The 20,009-nt window shown below is 37.6% G+C and overlaps 1 protein-coding gene across 2 annotated transcripts in view; it reads left to right on the forward strand.

The window, feature by feature from the left end:
• Positions 1-20,009, forward strand: part of SCFD1 (sec1 family domain containing 1) — a 112,951-nt gene that overhangs the window by 79,621 nt on the left and 13,321 nt on the right. For both annotated transcript variants that reach the window (XM_061394067.1, XM_061394068.1), the window contains 4 exons: positions 6-68; positions 1,906-1,981; positions 15,444-15,497; positions 18,579-18,631. In XM_061394067.1, coding sequence (XP_061250051.1) covers positions 6-68; positions 1,906-1,981; positions 15,444-15,497; positions 18,579-18,631 — 246 coding nt within the window. The remainder of the gene's footprint in view (positions 1-5; positions 69-1,905; positions 1,982-15,443; positions 15,498-18,578; positions 18,632-20,009) is intronic.

Raw genomic sequence — 20,009 nt, forward strand, 5'->3', positions numbered from 1 at the left:
CATAGGGCTTTTGCCAAGATGGCTTCAGCTCCCACCAGCTATGGCAACACCACCACTAAGCCAATGGGGTACGTATTTTTAATAATTCTGATTGAAGAAGTCTAGTACTCCAGCCATAACTGGACTTTTATGCCTTGAAAACTGTGTGACATTTCGTGTGCAGAAAGTTTTCATTGTGATATAGAGCAAATGTCAGCATGCTTTTTGGCTTCCTTAGGTAGGTTAAATTCTAATTTTAAAGTGTAAATTAATGTATTTTACACGGTAGGGCTTCGTATGCTTCCTTGTTAAGACATTATGTTTTTCGTTTTCAGAAGATACATGAATTTCTATCAGTGTTGATAATACAGACATTCAAGACCTAGCTTTTAGATGGAACTAGGCATAGTGCTAAATGATAGAGAGGAAGTACTCAGGGCTGGGTGTGACTTCTGACTCCCAAAAAATCCAGTACAGTATGTGTGATTTTCAAAGGAGCTGAACAAAGTGATTCTAACTGCTCTTTTCACTACCATACTAGCTTCAAATTCCTAGCTTATTTTTTGGAGCTTAGAACAGAAACATGAAACTGGAGGAAAACAGGTTTACCCTGGCCCCACTCTGAGCTGCCGATTTTAATGAAACAATTTCCAGAAAACCAAAGCACTTGGCCTAAGGCAGGAACATGTAAGCCCTTGGCAAAATGAATCCAGCTGGCCTCACCTTCAGACAGTGCTGTGTGGGTTACCACTCTCACTCCCTGAGTTACCTGGTACCTGGGAATCACCTCAGAACTAGTCAGTCCAACAGAGATTAGGTTTTCTTGTTTCTGTTCAAGAAATGATTTCCATCCTGCCCATCTCCTCATTTCAGAGGGGAAGAGGACAGGATAGGGAAAATGAAAATATATTTGGAAAACTTCTTCCATGTATTTAATAAAATAGGCTTTCCAGTTTTCTCTCCTAAAACCTTACTGAATCTTAAAAGCCTGTTAGATTTCTTATGGACTTTGTAGTTGAGGATTTTAATAAAATGTGTTATAAGAAAATCTTGGATGATTGAAGGCCTTCCCTAGCCTTCTAATATCAAAATGCAAGATTTCCATTCTGTCCCACAAAATACCCTTTGATTCCACATAAAATACTTTTTGAACCACAAATATAAAACCAATATGGTAAGTCATTTGTGTTATTTTTGTTGGTAAAATACAGACACTGGACATTCTTACTGAGTTGAAGTAAAATTCATCGGGCATTTTGTGCTCTCACATTTTTATGTGATAGATTTTGTGTGCGGGACAGAAGAGCAAACAGTGCAGGACTAGGTCTAGCAGCTGTGATACAGAGAAGGTTGTAGCTTCCGACCTGTTCAGAGACTCCCAGACATACGTGTTTTCAGTATGTCAGTGTGTTCTGAACTCCTAAAGTGAGTCGTCTTAATTACTGTCTTTGTTAAATTGCATATAGTTGATTTACAATGTTGTGTTAATTTTTGCTGTACAGCAAAGTGATTCAGTTATACATGTATATACTTTTTTTTAATATTCTGGATTACTATCTTTAATACATTGTTTTAACATTAAGACAGTCGGGAAATTCAAGGAACTCTCTTTAGCTAATAATTTACCTAAATATTGATATGTAGCTAAGGCTTAGCAATTAAAATGTTCATTTTGAGGACAGCACTCTAGTTTTACATCTTATCGACTGGTCAGAATGTTTTTTTACTGTTTTATTGTTAAATAAATTTGTGGCAGTGATATCCATGGAAGTTAGACGTTCTCAGGTCACTTCTGTTCAATGAAAGCAAAGGTGGTAGGCACAGTGAGCTTCATCAGCATGTGTTGTGTAATCAGACAAGCATTTTACCTGTAGTTAATCAGAGAGAGGACTTGTACTTAGTGCAGTGCTCTTCTTTTGCACCTAGTCTCTTATCACGAGTCATGAATACCGGATCACAATTTGTGATGGAAGGAGTGAAGAACCTGGTATTGAAACAGCAAGTAAGTACGGCTGTTAGAAAATACACTGGTAACTTTTGAATATAAATGTTAACAGGTTGGTTGCTTAGCTAGAGCAGCTTCTAGATGTATTCAAGCACAAAATTAGGAATAAAATGAAATCAAGGGGTCCTTTACTGGTATGTTCAAGAATATGAGAGTATTTTACATACATAATTCAGAACTCTATAATTTTATGCTTTTTTAAAAAATTTGCTCTTCTTACATTAATGACATTTTGATTTCCTTCATCAGGTTTGTGAAAATAAGTTAATTGAAAAACATGAACTTAATCTTAAAATAATGAACTGTTACATAAATGCATATCATTTAAGTTTTAACATATATTAGGAGAATATTAATAGTCTAAAAACCTGTGTAAATTACAAGTATTTTAAATAGAATTTGTGTTTGGGAATAATGCAACTATAGCTTGATTTCACATTTCATTTTGGAATAATAGTTTTAAACATAAGATTTTTAATGGTGTTTGTATTTCTGTTGTTTTTCTGTTTTTCTAATATATAGATATTTCTGCTTCAGAGGGATCATTAATTGCTTTGGCTTCTTTTCAAACTGAACTTGTTTTTAACTTTTTGTTACGGAATTTTCAAATACACATTAGTATGTCAAGCTCTCCTGAACCCTTCACCAAGCTTCAATACTCAACATGGTGCCATTCTTGTTTCATCTTTCCCACTTACATTTTTTTATTTGTTTTTAGGGATATTTTAAGGCAAATCTGAGACATAGTATTTTACACATAGATACTTCAGTTTGTAGTGAGAAGGATTTTAAAGGCCAATTAAGAAGAGAAATAGAATATCAGTTATTCAGATCTGAATATTGTTTACTTGTTTTCAGAATAAACTAGATCTTTGTTTCTCTGAACTTCTTCCACACTTTTTATCTTTCTTACTATATTTACCTGTGATATTTTGTATTGATGTTGTTTATATTTTCTTTTTTTCCCACTTTTATTGAGATACAGTTGACATATATTGGCTTTTGTTTTGCTTTTTTAATTTGTTTTTGGCTGTGCTGGGTCTTCATTGCTACATGCGGACTTTCTCTAGTTGCAGTACACGGGCTTCCCACTGAGGCGGCTTCTCTTGTCGAGCGTGGGCTCTGAGGCGTGTGGACTTCAGTAGTTGAGGCACACGGGCTTATGAGTTGCCCCAGAGCATGTGGGAGCTCAGTTCCGAACCAGGGGAGCGAACCCATGTCCCCTGCATTGGCAGGCAGATTCCTAACCACTGGACCACCAGGGAAGCCCCAACATGTATTGTTTTACTTCTTGACAGCAAGAAATTTTTTTTCCCCATCTTTGAATTTTCCATAGCAGTGTGGAAAAGTATTCAATTTTTGTTTGAATAAGTAAATAACATTGTATTGTAAAAACCTGTAGTGTTAATGAAGAACAGTGAAAAATCTTAATTTCTTAAGATTAAATTAAAAGGCTGATTACTTCCTAACTTTCCTTCAGAGACATTCCAGATTGCATTGCTTTCTAAGTACTTGGGAACACTTTTTAGCTTAATTATCCCTCTTCGGAATTATTTTCAGTCCTTCCCCTCTGTGTCTCTTCTGGTAATAGGCCACTACTGAATACTTAATCCACTTTCTAACTGGTTCTCAGTACTTCTGTGGGTTGGTTTATCTTTATTCTCTTGGACTGCTAAAGGTGAAAAGGCATAAAAACGGGTTGGACACATTAGTGCCCAACATACTGTACTTAACAGTTGAACCTAGCACTTGTTAAAAAAAAGAAGTTACTCACGACAGTTGTTAAAGTACAGTAAGGCAGACTTTATTCAGGAGGACCATTGTGAAAGGCCAACGTTGGGACCACTGCAGTGGGGTTTTGAAGTCTGGGAGAGAGATTGGGCTTAACTCCAAATACATCAGGGAAAAGTGGGAAATTAGAGCTCAGTAGCAGGGTATAGGTATTGGTGGATGGAAAATTACTAAGAGAAAACATCAGGGCTAAAGGAAGATTCTGGCTAAACCAGCCTAACGGGATTCTTGATGAAGGCAGGCTAATGAAATTGGACATCTCCTGAGAGGTGGTAAAAGGTGAGGAAACTGAAAAGATGTCAAGGATGGGGAGATACCGAGGAGATGTGGGTTCTATCTGTAAACTGACTTAGCAGATTTCTTTCTAAAAGTGGATAATGCAGAGATGGACACAGAAGTCCAAAAGTCAAGGCCCAGTTGAAAAAGAGTTTGAAGAGCCTCAAAAAAGAGTATAGTCTTGTCTAGGAGAGAATCTAGTCATGCCACTCTGCTTATCATCAACTATGGACAGAATGATTTTATATGTGAGACAGAGGAGGGACCACTAGTTTCTAAGATTCTGTCTGACTTTTGTCAGACACACTGGCTATTGTATGAGTTTGTTGTTGTTCAGTTGCCAGGTTGTGTCCTACTCTGCCTCATGGACTGAGCACACCAGGCTTCCCTGCCCCTCACTGTCTCCCAGAGTTTGCCCAAGTTCATGTCCATTGAATAGGTGATGCCATCCAACCATCTCATCCTCTGTCACCCTCTTCTCCTTCTGCCTGCAACCTTTCACAGCATCAGGGTCTTTTCCAGTGAGTCAGCTGTTTCCATCAGGTGGCCGAAGTATTGGAGCTTCAGCTTCACCATCACTTCCAAAGAGTATTCAGGGATGATTTCCTTTAAGATTGACTGGTTTGGTCTCCTTGCTTTCAAAGGGACTCTTAATACCTGTGGTGGATTCATTTTGATATTTTGCAAAACTAATACAATTATGTAAAGTTTAAAAATAAAATTAAATTAGATTAAAAAAAAAAAAGTCTTTTCCAGCTCCACGGTTCAAAAGGATCAATTCTTCAGTGCTCTGCCTTCTTTATTGTCCAGCTCTCACATCCGTACATGACTACTAGAAAGACCATAGCCTTGACTATACGGACTTTTGTCAAAAAAGTGATGTCTCCACTTTTTAACACACTGTCTAGGTTTGTCATAGCTTGCCTTCCAAAAAGCAATCATCGTCTAATTTCATGGCTGCAGTCACCATCCCTAGTGATTTTAGAGCCTAAGAAGAGGAAATCTGTCACTACTTCCACCTTTTCCCCTTCTGTTTGCTGTGAAGTTTTGGGGCCAGATGCCATGATCTTAGTTTTTGTAATTTTTTTTTAATTTATTTATTCTTAATTGAAGGATAATTGCTTTGCAGTATGGTGTTGGTTTCTACCAAACATCAGTATGAACCAGCCATAGGTATACTCATGTCCCCTCCCACTTGAACATCTCTCCCACCTCCTGCCCCATTCCACCCCTCTAGGTTGTTACCACGTTGGGTTTGAGTTCCCTGAGTCATACAGCAAATTCCCATTGGCTCTCTTATAATATTGAGTTTTAAACATGCTTTTCCACTCTCCTCCTTCACCCTCATCAAGAGGCTCTTTAGTTCCTCTTCACTTTCTGCCTTTAGAGTGGCACATATCTGAGGTTGTTGATATTTCTCCTGCCAATCTTGATTCCAGCTTGTAACTCATCCAGCCTGCCATTTCTCATGATGTGCTCAGCATACAAGTTAAATAAACAGGATGACAATAAACAGCCTTGTCATACTCCTTTTTCAATCCTGAACCAGTCAGTTGTTCTATACAGAGCTGTAACTATTGCTTCTTGAACTGCACACAGATTTCTCAGGAAACAGGTAAGATGGTCTGCTATTCCCCTTTCAATGGAAACAGTAGCTGACTTTATTTTTGGGGGACTCCAAAATCACTGCAGATGGTGACTGCAGCCATGAAATTAAAAGACGCTTACTCCTTGGAAGGAAAGTTATGACCAACCTAGACAGCATATTAAAAATCAGAGACATTATTTTGCCAACAAAGGTCCGTCTTGTCAAGGTTATGGTTTTTCTAGTAGTCATGTATGGATGTGAGAGTTGGACTATAAAGAAAGCTGAGCGCAGAAGAATTGATGCTTTTGAACTGTGGTGTTGGAGAAGACTCTTGAGAGTCCCTTGGACTGCAAGGAGATCCAACCAGTCCATCCTAAAGGAGATCAGTCCTGAATGTTCATTGGAAGGACTGATGATGAAGCTGAAACTCCAATACTTTGGCTACCTGATGCGAAGAGCTGACTCATTTGAAAAGACCCTGATGCTGGGAAAGATTGAAGGCAGCAGGAGAAGGGGACGACAGAGGATGAGATGGTTGGATGGCATCACCGCTCAATGGACATGAGTTTGGGTGAGCTCCAGGAGTTGGTGATGGATAGGGAGGCTTGGCGTGCTGCGGTCCATGGGGTCACAAAGAGTCAGACACAACTGAGCAACTGAACTGAAGAGTTTTCTACAGTTTTATGATCCACACAGTCCACAGCTTTAGTGTAGTCAATTTCTGGAATTCTCTTGCTTTCTCTGTCATCCAGTGGATGTTTGCTATATGATCTCTAGTTCCTCTGATTTTTCTAAACCCAGCTTGAACATCTGGATGTTCTCAGTTCATGTACTGCTGAAGCCTAGCTTGAAGGGATTTGAACGTAACCTTACTAGCATGGGAGGTGAGGGCAATTGTCTAGTGGTTTGAGCATTCTTCAATGCTGCTCTTCTTGGAAATTGGGATGAGGATTGACCTTTTCCAGTTTTGTGGCCACTGCTGGGTTTTCCAAATTTGCTGACATAATGTGTACAGCACTTTAATGGCATCATCTTTTAGGATTTAAATAGCTCTGCTGGAATTCTGTCACTTCCACTGGCTTTATTGGCAGCAGTGCTTCCTAAGGCCCACTTGACTTCACACGCCAGGATGTTTGGCTCTGAGTGAGAGACTACACCATTGTGGTTATCTGGGTTATTAAGACCTTTTTTTGTATAGTTCTTCTTTCCATCTCTTCTTGATCTCTTCTGCTTCTCTTAGGTCTTTACCATTTCTGTCCTTTATTTGGCCCATCTGTGGATGGAATGTTCCTTTGATACTTCCAGTTTTCTTGAAGAGATCTCTATTTTTCTCCATTCTGTTGTTATCCTCTGTATCTTTTCAGTGTTCACTGAAGAAGGCCTTCTCTTGTTTCTCCTTGCTATTCTCTGAAGCTGCATGTAGTTGGGTGTACCTTTCCCTTTCTCCCTTGCTTTTCACTTCTGTTCTTTCCTCAGCTATTTGTAAAACCTCCTCAGACAACCACTTCGCCTTCTCGTATTTCTTTTTTGGGGGATGATTTTGTTCGCTGCCTCCTGTGCAATATTATGGACCTCTGTCCATAGTTCTTCAGGCACTCTCTTTACTAGATCTAATCCCTTGAATCTCTTTGTCACTGCCACTGCATATTCATAGGGAATTTGATTTAAGTTGTACCTGACTGGCCTAGTGGTTTTGCCCACTTTCTTTAAGCCTGAATTTTGCTATAAGGAGGTGATGATCTGAGCCACAGTCAGCTCCCAGTCTTGTTTTTGCTGACTGTATAGAGCTTCTCCATCTTTGGCTACAAAGAATGTAATCAGTCTGATTTCGGTATTAACCATTTGGTGATGTCCATATGTAAAGTTGTCTCGTGTGTTGTTGAAAAAGGGTGTTTGCTATGACCAATGTGTTCTCTCTTGGCAGAATTCTGTTAGCCTTTGCACTGCTTCATTTTGTACTTCAAGGCCAAACTTGCCTGTTACTCCAGGAATCTCTTGACTTCCTACTTGTGCATTCCAATCCCTTATGATGAATAGGACATTTTTTGTGTGCGTGTTCTAGGAGGTCTTCTAGGTCTTCATAGAAATGATTGATTTCAGCCTCTTAGGAATCGGTAGTTGGGGCATAGACTTGGATTACTGTGATTTTGAATGGTTTGCCTTGGAAATGAACTGAGATCATTCTGTCATTTTTAAGGTTGCATCCAAGTACTGCATTTTGGACTCTCTTGTTGATTATGAGGGCTACTCCATTTCTTCTAAGGGCTTCTTGCCCACAGTAGTAGATACAACGGTTATCCTAATTAAATCCCCCCATTTCCATCCATTTTAGTTGACTGATTCCTAAGATGTTGATGTTTACTCTTATCATCTGCTTGACCATGTCCAATTTACCTTGATGCATGGACTTAACATTCCAGGTTCCTATCCAGTACTTTTCTTTACAGCATCGGATTTTGCTTTCATCACCAGACACATCCACAGTGAGTATTGTTCTGATATGACCCAGCCTCTTCCTTCTTTCTGGAGCTATTAGTAGTTGTCCTCTGCTCTTCCTCAGTAGCGCACTGGAAACCTTCTGACCTGGGGGGCCTCTTCTTTCAGTGTCATAGACTTTTGTCTTTTTACATGGTTTATCCGGTTCTCACAAGTAGCATGCAGGAGTGGTTTGTCATTCCCTTCTCCAGTGGATCACATTTTGTCAAAACTGTCCACTATGACCCATCTACCTTGGATGGCCCTGCATGGCACGGCTCATAGCTTCACTGAGTTATGCAAGCCCCTTTGCCACAACAAGGCAGTGATTCATGATGGGGAGTCTGCGACTATGTGCAGTTGAAGAGGAGAATTCATATCTTGCTGTTGGAAGGAAATCCCAGTAGTAAAATTGCCTAAACAAAGGAATCCTTTCACAAATAACTGATGGCACAGAGAAATTACAGGCTTCAGTCTTTTCAATACCCATATTTACTCTTTGAACTTATTACCTTAGAGTCACATGATGTACATCCCTGAATGATGCCTGTAAGAAGTATCTAAACTGATTCACTTAAATATTTTCTTGTGCTAACAAAAGATTTGTTTTCTTTGAAGTTTGCAAAATATAAAAACAGATGATCCTCTGTGACCTCAAACCTTCCTGTTCTTAACATTGCATATAACATACTGCTTTGATATAGGCAGTTTTTCATTTACAGAAGTAAAATTTGAAATGATTGGTGGTTACCTGTTTCTACATCACATTTCTGTCACCACTGCTAGGAGAGAGCCAGGCCAGTGTTGTTGTTTTTTAATAGATGTTCAAAAGACTTTTTAGTTTCAGAATTCAAGGAAATATTCACTCATTTGGGGGACATTGGTTATTGATTGGGGGATAGCGGTTCATTGTAAATGTAAAATAAAAATAAAAGTATTATAAAACAGTAAATTCAGTATGTTTTAACAAAATACAAGATACTCAAGGGTATATAACTAGGTTTTAAATGTTAGTTTTTCTAGGTGAGAGTATTCATGTCTGACTTATTTCAGTATGATAAATTACTAGAATTGAATTATGGAATCAAAAGGGTGAACATTTCTAATTGTCCTTGGTAAATATTACCAAATTGCTGTTCAGAAAAGATGTACCAATATGCAGTGATTTACAGTGCTTGTTTCTCTACATCCCTCCCAGACCTCAACCTGTGTGTATGTGTTGGTGTGTAATCTCTGTAAATTCAGTACTTTTAAAAAGTCTCTTGCACTAGAAATATTTAAACACATAGCCATTTTTAAAGTTACACTGTCCTAATGTTTTAAAATTTAAAGGAACTGCTACAGGTTTTAAGAGATCTGGGGCAGGTTGGGAACTGAGAAAAGAGACATCAAAGAAGAAGACTTGTAGAGATGAATTCTTTGTTTCACGCTTGTAAAATTCTAATTTATGCCTCACATCTCTAAATACTGGTTTGGATTTTTTTTTTATCTGAATAAACATTTTAAGTTATAAAAAATATAGATAGAAATAATAGGATGTTTTGTCATGTCCAGTTTTCTAGGTCGCTTATAAGAGCTTTTTATACCTTTTTGTTTCTTGGGCAGCATAAGTTTTATGCATCACAAGTATCAGCTATCACCTAAAACCACTGGAATGATCTTTGCAGGTTTGGAATATATTTATTTGAGGACAGTTGTTCAGTTCAGTCGCTCAGTTGTGTCCGACTCTTTGCAACCCCCTGGATTGCAGCACGCCAGGCTTCCCTGTCCATCACCAACTCACGGAGTTTACCCAAACTCATGTCCATTGAGTTGGTGATGCCATCCAACCATCTCATCCTCCGTCTTCCCCTTCTCCTCCTGCCATCAATCTTTCCCAGCATCAGGGTCTTTTCAAATGAGTCAGCTCTTCGCATCAGGTAGCCAAAGTATTGGAATTTCACCTTCAACATCAGTCCTTCCAATGAACATTCAGGACTGATCTCCTTTAGGATGGACTGGTTGGATCTCCTTGCAGTCCAAGGGACTCTCAAGAGTCTTCTCCAACACCACAGTTCAAAAGCATCAATTCTTCAGGACTCAGCTTTCTTTATAATCCGACTCTCACATCCATACATGACCACTGGAAAAACCATAGCCTTGACTAGACAATTGTACAAGAATATAATGGTGAATAGTATAGTGTTGTTGTTGTTCAGCCGCTCAGACATGTCTTACTCTTTGTGACCCCATGGACTGCAGCACTCCAGGCTTCCCTATCCATCACCACCTCCCAAAACTTGCTCAAACTCATGTCCACTGAGTCAGTATACCATCCAACCATATCATTCTCTGTCGTCCTATTCTTCTGCCTTCAATCTTTCCCAGCATCAGGGTCTTTTCCAATTAGCTGGCTGTTTGCATCAGGTGGCCCAAGTATTGCAGCTTCAGCACCCATCCTTCCAATGCATATTCATGGCTGATTTCCTTTAGGATTGACTGGTTTGATCTCCTTGCAGTCCAAGGGACTCTCAAGAGTCTTCCCCCAACACCACAGTTCACCACAGAAGCATCAGTTCTTTGGTGCTCAGCCATCTATATGGTCCAACTCTCACATCCATACATGACTAATGGAAAAACCATAGCTTTGACTATATGTATCTTTGTCAGCAAAGGGTTGTCTGTGCTTTTTAATACACCGTCTAGGTTTGTCATAGCTTTCCTTCCAAGGAACCAAGCATCTTTTAATTTCATGGCTGCAGTCTCTGTCCACAGTAATATTGGTGCCCGAGAAAAGAAAACCTGTCACTGTTTCCACTTTTCCCCTTCTGTTTGCCATGAAGTGACGGGACAAGATGCCATGATCTTAAGTTTTTGAATGTTGAGTTTCAAGCCAGCTTTTTCACTTTCCACTTTCACCTTCATCAAGAGACTCTTTAGTTCCTCTTCATTTTCTGCCTTTAGAGTGGTATCATCTGCATATCTGAGGTTGTTGATGTTTCTCCTGGCAGTCTTGAATCCAGCTTGTGATTCATCCAGCTCAGCATTTCACATGATGTACTCTGTGTAAGTTAAACAAGCAGGGTGACAGTGTACAGCCTCATTGAACTCCTTTCCCAATTCTGAATAAATCCATTGTTCCATATCTGGTTCTCACTATTGCTCTTGACCTGCAGACAGGTTTTTCAGAAGACAGATTATTGCCAAAATGATTTTATACTGGGGGCTTGTTTTAAAACAGCCTAGGAACTGGGGAGTGGGTGAGAATACAAATAAAACAAAAGTTTGTCATAAGTTAATAATTGTTGAAACTGAATGATGGAAGATTGGATGTGTTTTATTCAGTCCATGTAATCTTGTTTCTTTATTTTATTGCCATTAATGTCTGTGGCTTGGAAAAAATATACTACTTTATATATTTTATTCTTTGCTATGCTATACTAAGTCACTTCAGTCGTGTCCGACTCTCTGTGACTCCATAGATGGCAGCCCACCAGGCTTCCCCATCCCTGGGATTCTCCAGGCAAGAACACTGGAGTGGGTTGCCATTGCCTTCTCCAATGCATGAAAGTGAAAAGTGAAAGGGAAGTCGCTCAGTCGTGTCCGACTCTTAGCGACCCCATGGACTGCAGCCTACCAGGCTCCTCCATCCATGGGATTTTCCAGGCAAGAGTACTGGAGTGGGGTGCCATTTTATTCTTTATTCATCTGTAAGAACCCCACTCCAGTACTCTTGCCTGGAAAATCCCATGGACAGAAGAACCTGGTAGGCTGCAGTCCATGGGGTCGCTAAGAGTTGGACACGACTGAGCGACTTCCCTTTCACTTTTCACTTTCATGCATTGGAGAAGGAAATGGCAACCCACTCCAGTGTTCTTGCCTGGAGAATCCCAGGGACAGGGGAGCCTGGTGGGCTGCCGTATATGGGTTCGCACAGAGTTGGACATGACTGAAGCGACTTAGCAGCACCAGCAGCAGCAGCAGCAGCAGCATCTGTAAGATGGGGATGTTGGATTTACTGTGTAGATCCCTTCTGACTTAGAATTTTAAACTTTTCCAGTGACTGAAATCACAAAATATGACTATGATCATAAAAGCATTTAGGATTTTTAGAAATTAATTTTTCACTGTATTTTCTTCTCTAATGTTCATATATTTGAAATTTGAACATAGTAATCCTTAATTTAGGATATTCAGGTGTGCTTTCTACTAATAAAAATTTAGTTAGTAACCTAGATAATTAGTCCTGAATATTCATTGGACTAAAGGAAATCAGTCCTGAATATTCAGTGGAATGACTGATGCTGAAGCTGAAACTCCAATACTTTGGCCACCTGATGCAAAGAACTGACTCACTGGAAAAGACCCTGATGCTGGGAAAGATTGAAGGTGGGGAAGAGAAAAGGACGACAGAGGATAAGATTGGATGGCATCACTGACTCGATGGACATGAGTTTGAGCAAGCTCCAAGAGTTAGTGATGGACAGCGAGGCCTGGTGTGCTTGAGTCCATGGGGTCACAAAGAGTCAGACACAACTGAACTGAACCTAGATAATAACATTTTTCATTCTATTTCTGAAGCAGTTTCCAAAAACAATGAAAAACACACTTGTTGTTCAGTCGCTCAGTCATGTCCGACTCTTTGCGACCCCATAGAGTGCAGCACTCCAGGCTTCCTTGTCCATCACAAACTCCCAGAGTTTACCCAAACTCATGTCCATGGAGTCGGTGATGCCATCCAACCATCTCATCCCCTGTCTCTCCCTTCTCTTCCTGTCCTCAATCTTTCCCAGCATCAGGGTCTTTTCCTATGAGTTGGCTTTTTGCATCAGGTGCCCAGAGAATTGCAGCTTCAGCATCAGTCCTTCCAGTGAATATTCAGGTTTGATTTCCTTCTGGATTGACTGATTTAAAAACATGCTTGGGAATTTTTTAAATAATGGGCTTTCATATGAGTAAATCTCATTTATATGCCTTTTATTGAGGTACACAATTGTTTTGTGTCTTTAAGATGAGTGAACAGACCATCTGCTGAGTGAAGAAAATTATATGGTTTTGTTATGCTGTTTTCTGTCTGTTAGCTGCCACAGTTCAGTTATTTCAATTAGAATTTTAAGGATGGGGAACCTGATGGGCTACAGTCCATGGGATTGCCAAAGAGTTGAACATGAGTCAATGACTAAACAACAGTAATTATCTTGTATATAAATTATTATCAATATAAGATTGATTCTTTAAATCACTAACTCAAGGCTTCATTTAGGCTAGGTAGAGCAGTAGTTGGTGACAGAGATCTCAGAAGTTGTTTCCTGAAGTGCTCTTTCTTAAGCCTTTAAGGACACTGTGTATTTCTTTTATCATTCTCTACACTGGAAGTTTTCCTTAATATGTGACAATCTGTGAATATTGTATAACGTGGAAGTGGTTGATGACTCTTTCAGTGTTACCTGGTTGTAAAGACCAAACAAAAACATAAAGAATAGTCTCTGGGCTCTTAAACTTTTGAACTGTTCTGCTAGAGAGAAATTTTTCTAGTGTTTTTTAATGACCTGTTCACTGGTAGGCTTATTTTCAGATACACCAGAGCTATTAAATACAAAGTAAAATTTAATTTTTACTTTTATGCTAAGTGAAGTATGCAATTTTCCAGTTATTTTTGCAAATACAGTAAAAGTAATATGAGTCTTATGGCTTTACCAATTATATAAAATCTTTAGTGAATTTTTCTCCATTGCATATACCTAATAGCATAGTACAGTTCGGAGTTAAATGTAAATTAGAGAAATAGATATAATTTTAGTAAAATGCTATAATTTATAATGTTGCCTTGCTCCAGAATTCTTTTATTATTTCTTCCTGTTTTGTCACAGAGTACTTCATCTTTTGTTGGTGTTACTAAGAATAAATATGTAACTAGTTTTCTTAAAGCATTTTTAAGATTTAAATCTGTACCCAGTTATTCTTTAGAGAAGGGTATGATTTAGACTCACATTCTTAAGTGAACAAACTCAAGTTTATTTGAAACAAAACTTAAAAGGTACAATTTTGAGCTACCTTTTTTCAGATTTTAAATAGAATTCAGGAAGTACATTCAGTGAGCTTGAACATTTGGTTCTTGTGTTTATATTAAGGAGTTCCTGGCCAACAAAAATATCTAGAGTATAATGAAATAACTTTAATTTTATTTGCCTAAGATTATCTTAAAAGATTTCTACTTGCAAATCTAGAAAAAGAAAAAAGAAATGCATATTTTCTGTCTGGGCAAAGCACCGTTTTCCTTAGTGATAGTCCATTTTAGTAATAGTAAAATGTTTTATGACCTAAAGAAAGTAAAACTTGTGAAATAGTAATGTGTTATCTACTATTATGTGAATAATGAGATTTAAGGTTGCCTCTGTTGTATGAAATCTCCAAGATACAAGATGATTCTTTCCAGAATATTCTCTACAGTTCACAAAGGAAATATCAGTTCAAAGTGGGCAGAAAACCATTCCAGTAGAAATGAACTTTGAATAGGCATAATAGTCACTTAGAAAATTTTTTGTACCCGATGTGTTATATTCAAAATAATGGTTCAAATGGTTAGATTGAAATAGAACAATACAATTTCTTATCCCAATGCATGTAAGCATGTCAAGAGGCAATCTTCTGTCAGCACCAGTATTATACATTTCATGTTCAAAGTGGAATTTGTTCTGTAAGAAGACAGTGCAGTATGTCACTGAAAATTTGAAGTCTACCTGAGACAAAATTAAAAGTTGTGTATGCATCCATTTCCCCATTTTTATGAAAGTGCCCAAGTATCTTTGTGTTCTTTCATATCTTTTGTGCTCTTTGTGTATCTTTATACATACAATCAAAGATTATACATTAGATCCACAAGTATACATAGATACACAAGTATCTAATGTATAATCGAAGATTATACATTAGAAATGAAAAGCTGTTAGGTCGTGTAATCTCATATATTAATATTTTTGTGAACTATGTACTGTGTTTTTAAAGAAACTTAAATATACCGAAAGGAAATGAAAAACGGAGGCAGGGTTCTTAAAAACTTACTAGTATTAAAAAAGCAGATATCCAGCAAAGTAAAAAGCCCAAATATATATTTGTACTAAACCTAGATACACCTACACATTTTTTAAGATTACATTTGGAACCTTGAGTACTGCCAAAGATATTTACATGTATGACACCATTCATAGAATACTTAATCTTAGAATGTGTTTGATTGAAAGGTAGACATACTGAACTATAGAATGATTAGGTTGTCTTGTTACTAAAGAAGAATTTTGGTGTGTCATTTCTTCTGATATTTAACAAAATACTCAATGATTTCTTCCACAGAATCTACCTGTTACTCGTATTTTAGACAATCTGATGGAGATGAAGTCAAACCCTGTGAGTAGCATATAACGTTGTACTTGTAAATTCTTGAGCGTACCAAACTACCTGTACCAAAGGTGATAAGCTCAGTGTGTTGTGGGCTTCATCTCAGCAGAGTGCATGAGGGAAAGGAAAGAGTCCACATCCTCAAACAGCAGTTTTTAGCCATTACTGCATCCACTCTGGCCGGCTCTCATGCAAAGTAAATGTAGATCATATCCTATATATATCCTAAGGAGCAAGTTTCTATAAGTAAAAGAGAACTAGTGAGCATCAGTTGGTATAATATGAAAAGTACCAGACCAGTTTAATTTTATGAAATTAAATTAGGATAGGATTGCATAGTAAAAAATTTAAGAGCATGTGTTCAGATGGCACTAAATTCTTTTGGCCTAAAAAGTAAATTGAAATTGTTTGATGAAGAGATAAATGAGTAAATATTGTTAGCATTTACTTAAAAAATGGGTTTTTGAGCTGTTTATAATTCAAGAAAGGAATGTAAAAATCATCACAATCTGTTTCATAAAGCAGCCCACCATGTTACTGTGGCAACTGGAAAGAGAGTGGTTGTCTGGAATAGATCAGAACCCTGGTTTGGGTTGATCTGGGTCACTGTAGACTTGGCATCAAGACTTAGCATACCAGGCTGAGAAGCAGAGTAAGAACAGAATCTGCAGATAAATATGTCATTATTTCATATTTGTTATAACATGATTATAATAACATTAAAGAAAATAACAAAAACAAATTTTAAAATCTGTCCATGTGAAAACAAAGATACAGTGTTACAGAAAAAAAGTCCAGTAAAGGGCAGTTGCAGTTATGAAAGGAAAGAGAAAATTGTCTATAATGATAAGCTAAAAAGGAGTGGATTTTTCTAGAATCAATACAGAGAACATAGTAGACAATGTAATAACAATAGACTTTGTTATTACTGTACCCTAGAGTATATGAATAAATGAAGAGTACAGAATATATGAAGGAATGCTTCTTGAAAAGCCTTAGCGAAGTATGCATTTATGATTAATGCATTTGTGATTGTCTTTAGAGAATACTACTTTATAATAGGCAGTAGGTTTCTGGAAGATGTTATCCCAAACGATTATAAAGATTAAAAATATAAATAAATGCAAAAATTTAGATGCCAAATCCATATTTCTGCCATATGGATGGCTATTATGGGTCTTATTCACATGTGTCTCCAACTTCTATAAATTCATTTATCAGTTCTAGTGACTTTGACTTTATAACTGAAGGCACATTACCACAGGCAGATATTTTTTAATTAATTAGAAAAAGTAAAATTTTTCTACTTTAAAAGCGTTTTTTCACCCATCTGTTAAGTGGGACAGATGCCTGCACTCTCTCTTATCCCCGTCTTGTTCCCATATTGAAAAATGATTTGGAGGCATTGAAGACATTAACAATGTGTACAAAGTTAGACCTGACTAATAATCTTGAATATATTGTATCTCAAAGGCTTTAAAAATGCTGTAACCTAATTCTAGGTGCATTGTTATCACTCAATTTACTAAGTGATCTGTGATTTGTCTTGATTGAATAAAATAAAAGGGGTTAGGCAAGATACTAGATAGGTTTCATCTACCCTTGTACACCTGGGTAGTAGTGGTTTCCTGGAACAAAGTGTTGAAGGATTATGGCATTGCATTTGGTTTTGGGCTTCCCTGGTGGCTCAGATGGTAAAGCATCTGCCTACAATGCGGGAGACCCGGGTATGATGCCTGGGTTGGGAAGATCCCCTGGAGAAGGAAATGGCAACCCACTCCAGTACTCTTGCCTGGAAAATTCTATGGACGGAGGAGCCTGGTAGGCTACAGTCCATGGGGTCACAAAGAGTCAGACACAACTGAGCGACTTCACTTTTGGTTCAGGGAGAGTTCTGCGATTCTTAGCACTGGCCAGCACTGAGTGCAGGACTAGATAATGATAATGCAGAGTTGGTCACTGATCACCTTTGGGTAGGGTCATCCAGAAAAGAATCAAAAAACATCGCAGAAAAGAGTAAGTTCCTTTGGGTGTTTGTGCTTTGGAGGGAGAAGGAGATAGATATTAGGAAGTAATGACATTATATGCAGTAAAGCAGTACTTTCTAAATCTTTAATATCAAGAAGCTTGTCGATTATGTAGTATGGAGGCCAGCAACCCCTTATCCACAAGTTCTGAAATCCAAAAAGATTTTGTATAATTCATTTGGCAAAACCTAACCTTAACTCATATTGAGGTTCTTTATAGTTTATCATACTTTATGTTAATATTCATTTGTTTAGCTGCAGAAATATTACCATGTTAGATGATGGGGTGCTGCCCACTGGGAATACTACATTATATAGAGTTGCTATGTATGATATTATCTATCTACAGTTTTTTAAATTCAAAGTTGCAAAATATATCTAACTCCAGAGGTTTCAATTATAAAAGATTTGAACCTGTATTAGGTATTCTGCACAATCAATAAAATCATGGACATATAATAATGTAATAAAATTCTAAAAGCAAAAATACTTAAGTGCATTAGCTTATAATAGGCTTATAGGTATATTTATTTTTCTCAATTATTAAGTATAGTTCCCTGTGCTATACAATAGTTTCTTATTGGTTAATTTATATATAGTAGTGTGTATATGTTAATCCTAAACTACTAATTTATCTGCGCCCCGCCCCGGTTATAACCATAGTTTGTTTTCTACATAAAAACAGGTATACACTTGAGAAGCAGCATGCATAGTGGTTAAGTGCCGGGGCATTGAAACTAGACTGCCCAGGTTCAGATCTGGAGTTTCCACACTTGTCATAAGACTTAGGAAAGTTAGATAACCTCTCTGTATCCCAGTTTTCCCATCTGAAAAACATGGATAACAACAAGTACCTCAGAGATGACACGGGATTATGTAATTTCATCTGAGACACTTAGAATGATGTTTAATGCACAGTAAGTGTTGATGATGGCTGTTTATTCTACCAGCTTAATATTCATTAGTAGATTCATCAAGTAATCTTAAAATACTCTAAGCAAAACTTGAACTTTCTAAAGAGAAATTCCATAGTTGTGGTAAAGTTCTCTATTTTCTTAAATAGGAAACTGATGACTATAGGTATTTTGATCCCAAAATGCTACGGGGCAATGACAGGTAAGCAGCTCTTGCATAATTTGTTGTATGTTTCCTCATTCCCACCAGATATGGAAATAACGTTTACTGATTTTTTTGTTATAAATCAGTAATTGCTTATTATTAAAAATTCAAACTGTATAGAAAACTGGTAAGTAAATAACATAGAATCTCTTTACCCAGAGGTAATCACTGGTAATTATACTTAACCCTTTGATGCTTTTCCTTCCAAGTATATATACAGAAAAAAAGTACATTAGATGCTTGTTGTTTTTAATGAAATGATGAGGGTATTACAATCTTATGTGTAGAAAAGGAGAATTTGGATATTTTGGACCAAATGAAAAAGAGGAAGGCTTTATGTTGGATACCAGTTGGTTTTTTATTGAACTCATCCATACAATCTGTGCCCCTGGGGACCATTGCTGTGAATCCTTCTTTTTGGCAGTGAAACATTCTGCAAATAATTTCTGTATTTTTTGACAAACATGGTGTGGTAAGATACTATCTTTATTATGGGTATATTTTTAGAAATTTAATTCTGGTGGTATGATAGTAGTGTATAAAATACAGAAAAAAGGATAAAATTATAGAACAAACCTTCTTGGAGGAATGGTCTTTAGCAGCAAAACTTGGGTGAAGCTTCTTTATTGCCTATACCTCATGTTTGGGATCTTTCAAACTTTGATTTATCCCAAGCTTTCAAATCTTTGTAGATAGTCAGATCGGATAATCTGGTCACTAAAAAATTGATTATTAGATTACTTTGGAAACATAAAGGTTATTCTCTTTTCTGAACTTACCAGAAATAATACCAGAGTTGCAAAAGAAGCTGCTGCTAGCAGCTGCAGCTGGTAAGAAAGAATTTGACAAAAGAATAAATTATAGAAGGAAGAGGATGAGGAGCGACACTCAGGGGCTATGGGGCTTCTTTGGTGGGTGATTAAAATGTTCTAAAATTAGACAGTGGTAATGGTTGTACAACTCGCAATACACTAAAAGACCAACCACTAATTGTACACTTTTAAATGGTGGGTTTACAACACGTTTGATGTCCTCAAGCTTACAATTTTTTCCTTCCTTATATTTCTATCAGTAGATATATTTTGCTTCTTAGAAACTTCTGAGAAATTCTTTCAATTTTCCCTATATCTAGTTTATTCATGATAATAAGAGGGAATATTAGGAGTGTTGATAAGACAGAGAAGCACAGAGTTTCATTTTTAATAGGCTCAGCTTTCTCCTGAGCTGTCTCATCACAAGTAGATCTCGGTTTTTAACAACTGGTAGTGCAGTGCTCTTTGAAGTCTCGCCTCTCCTCATGTCTGCTCTTAGAGGAACTTCAAGCACTCTAGAAGGAAGTTAAACACTGTGAGGCATTAGGCAGCTCCTGGCCCCT

This window comes from Bos javanicus, chromosome 21, assembly GCF_032452875.1.
Source record: "Bos javanicus breed banteng chromosome 21, ARS-OSU_banteng_1.0, whole genome shotgun sequence".
Taxonomy (NCBI): Eukaryota; Metazoa; Chordata; class Mammalia; order Artiodactyla; family Bovidae; genus Bos; species Bos javanicus.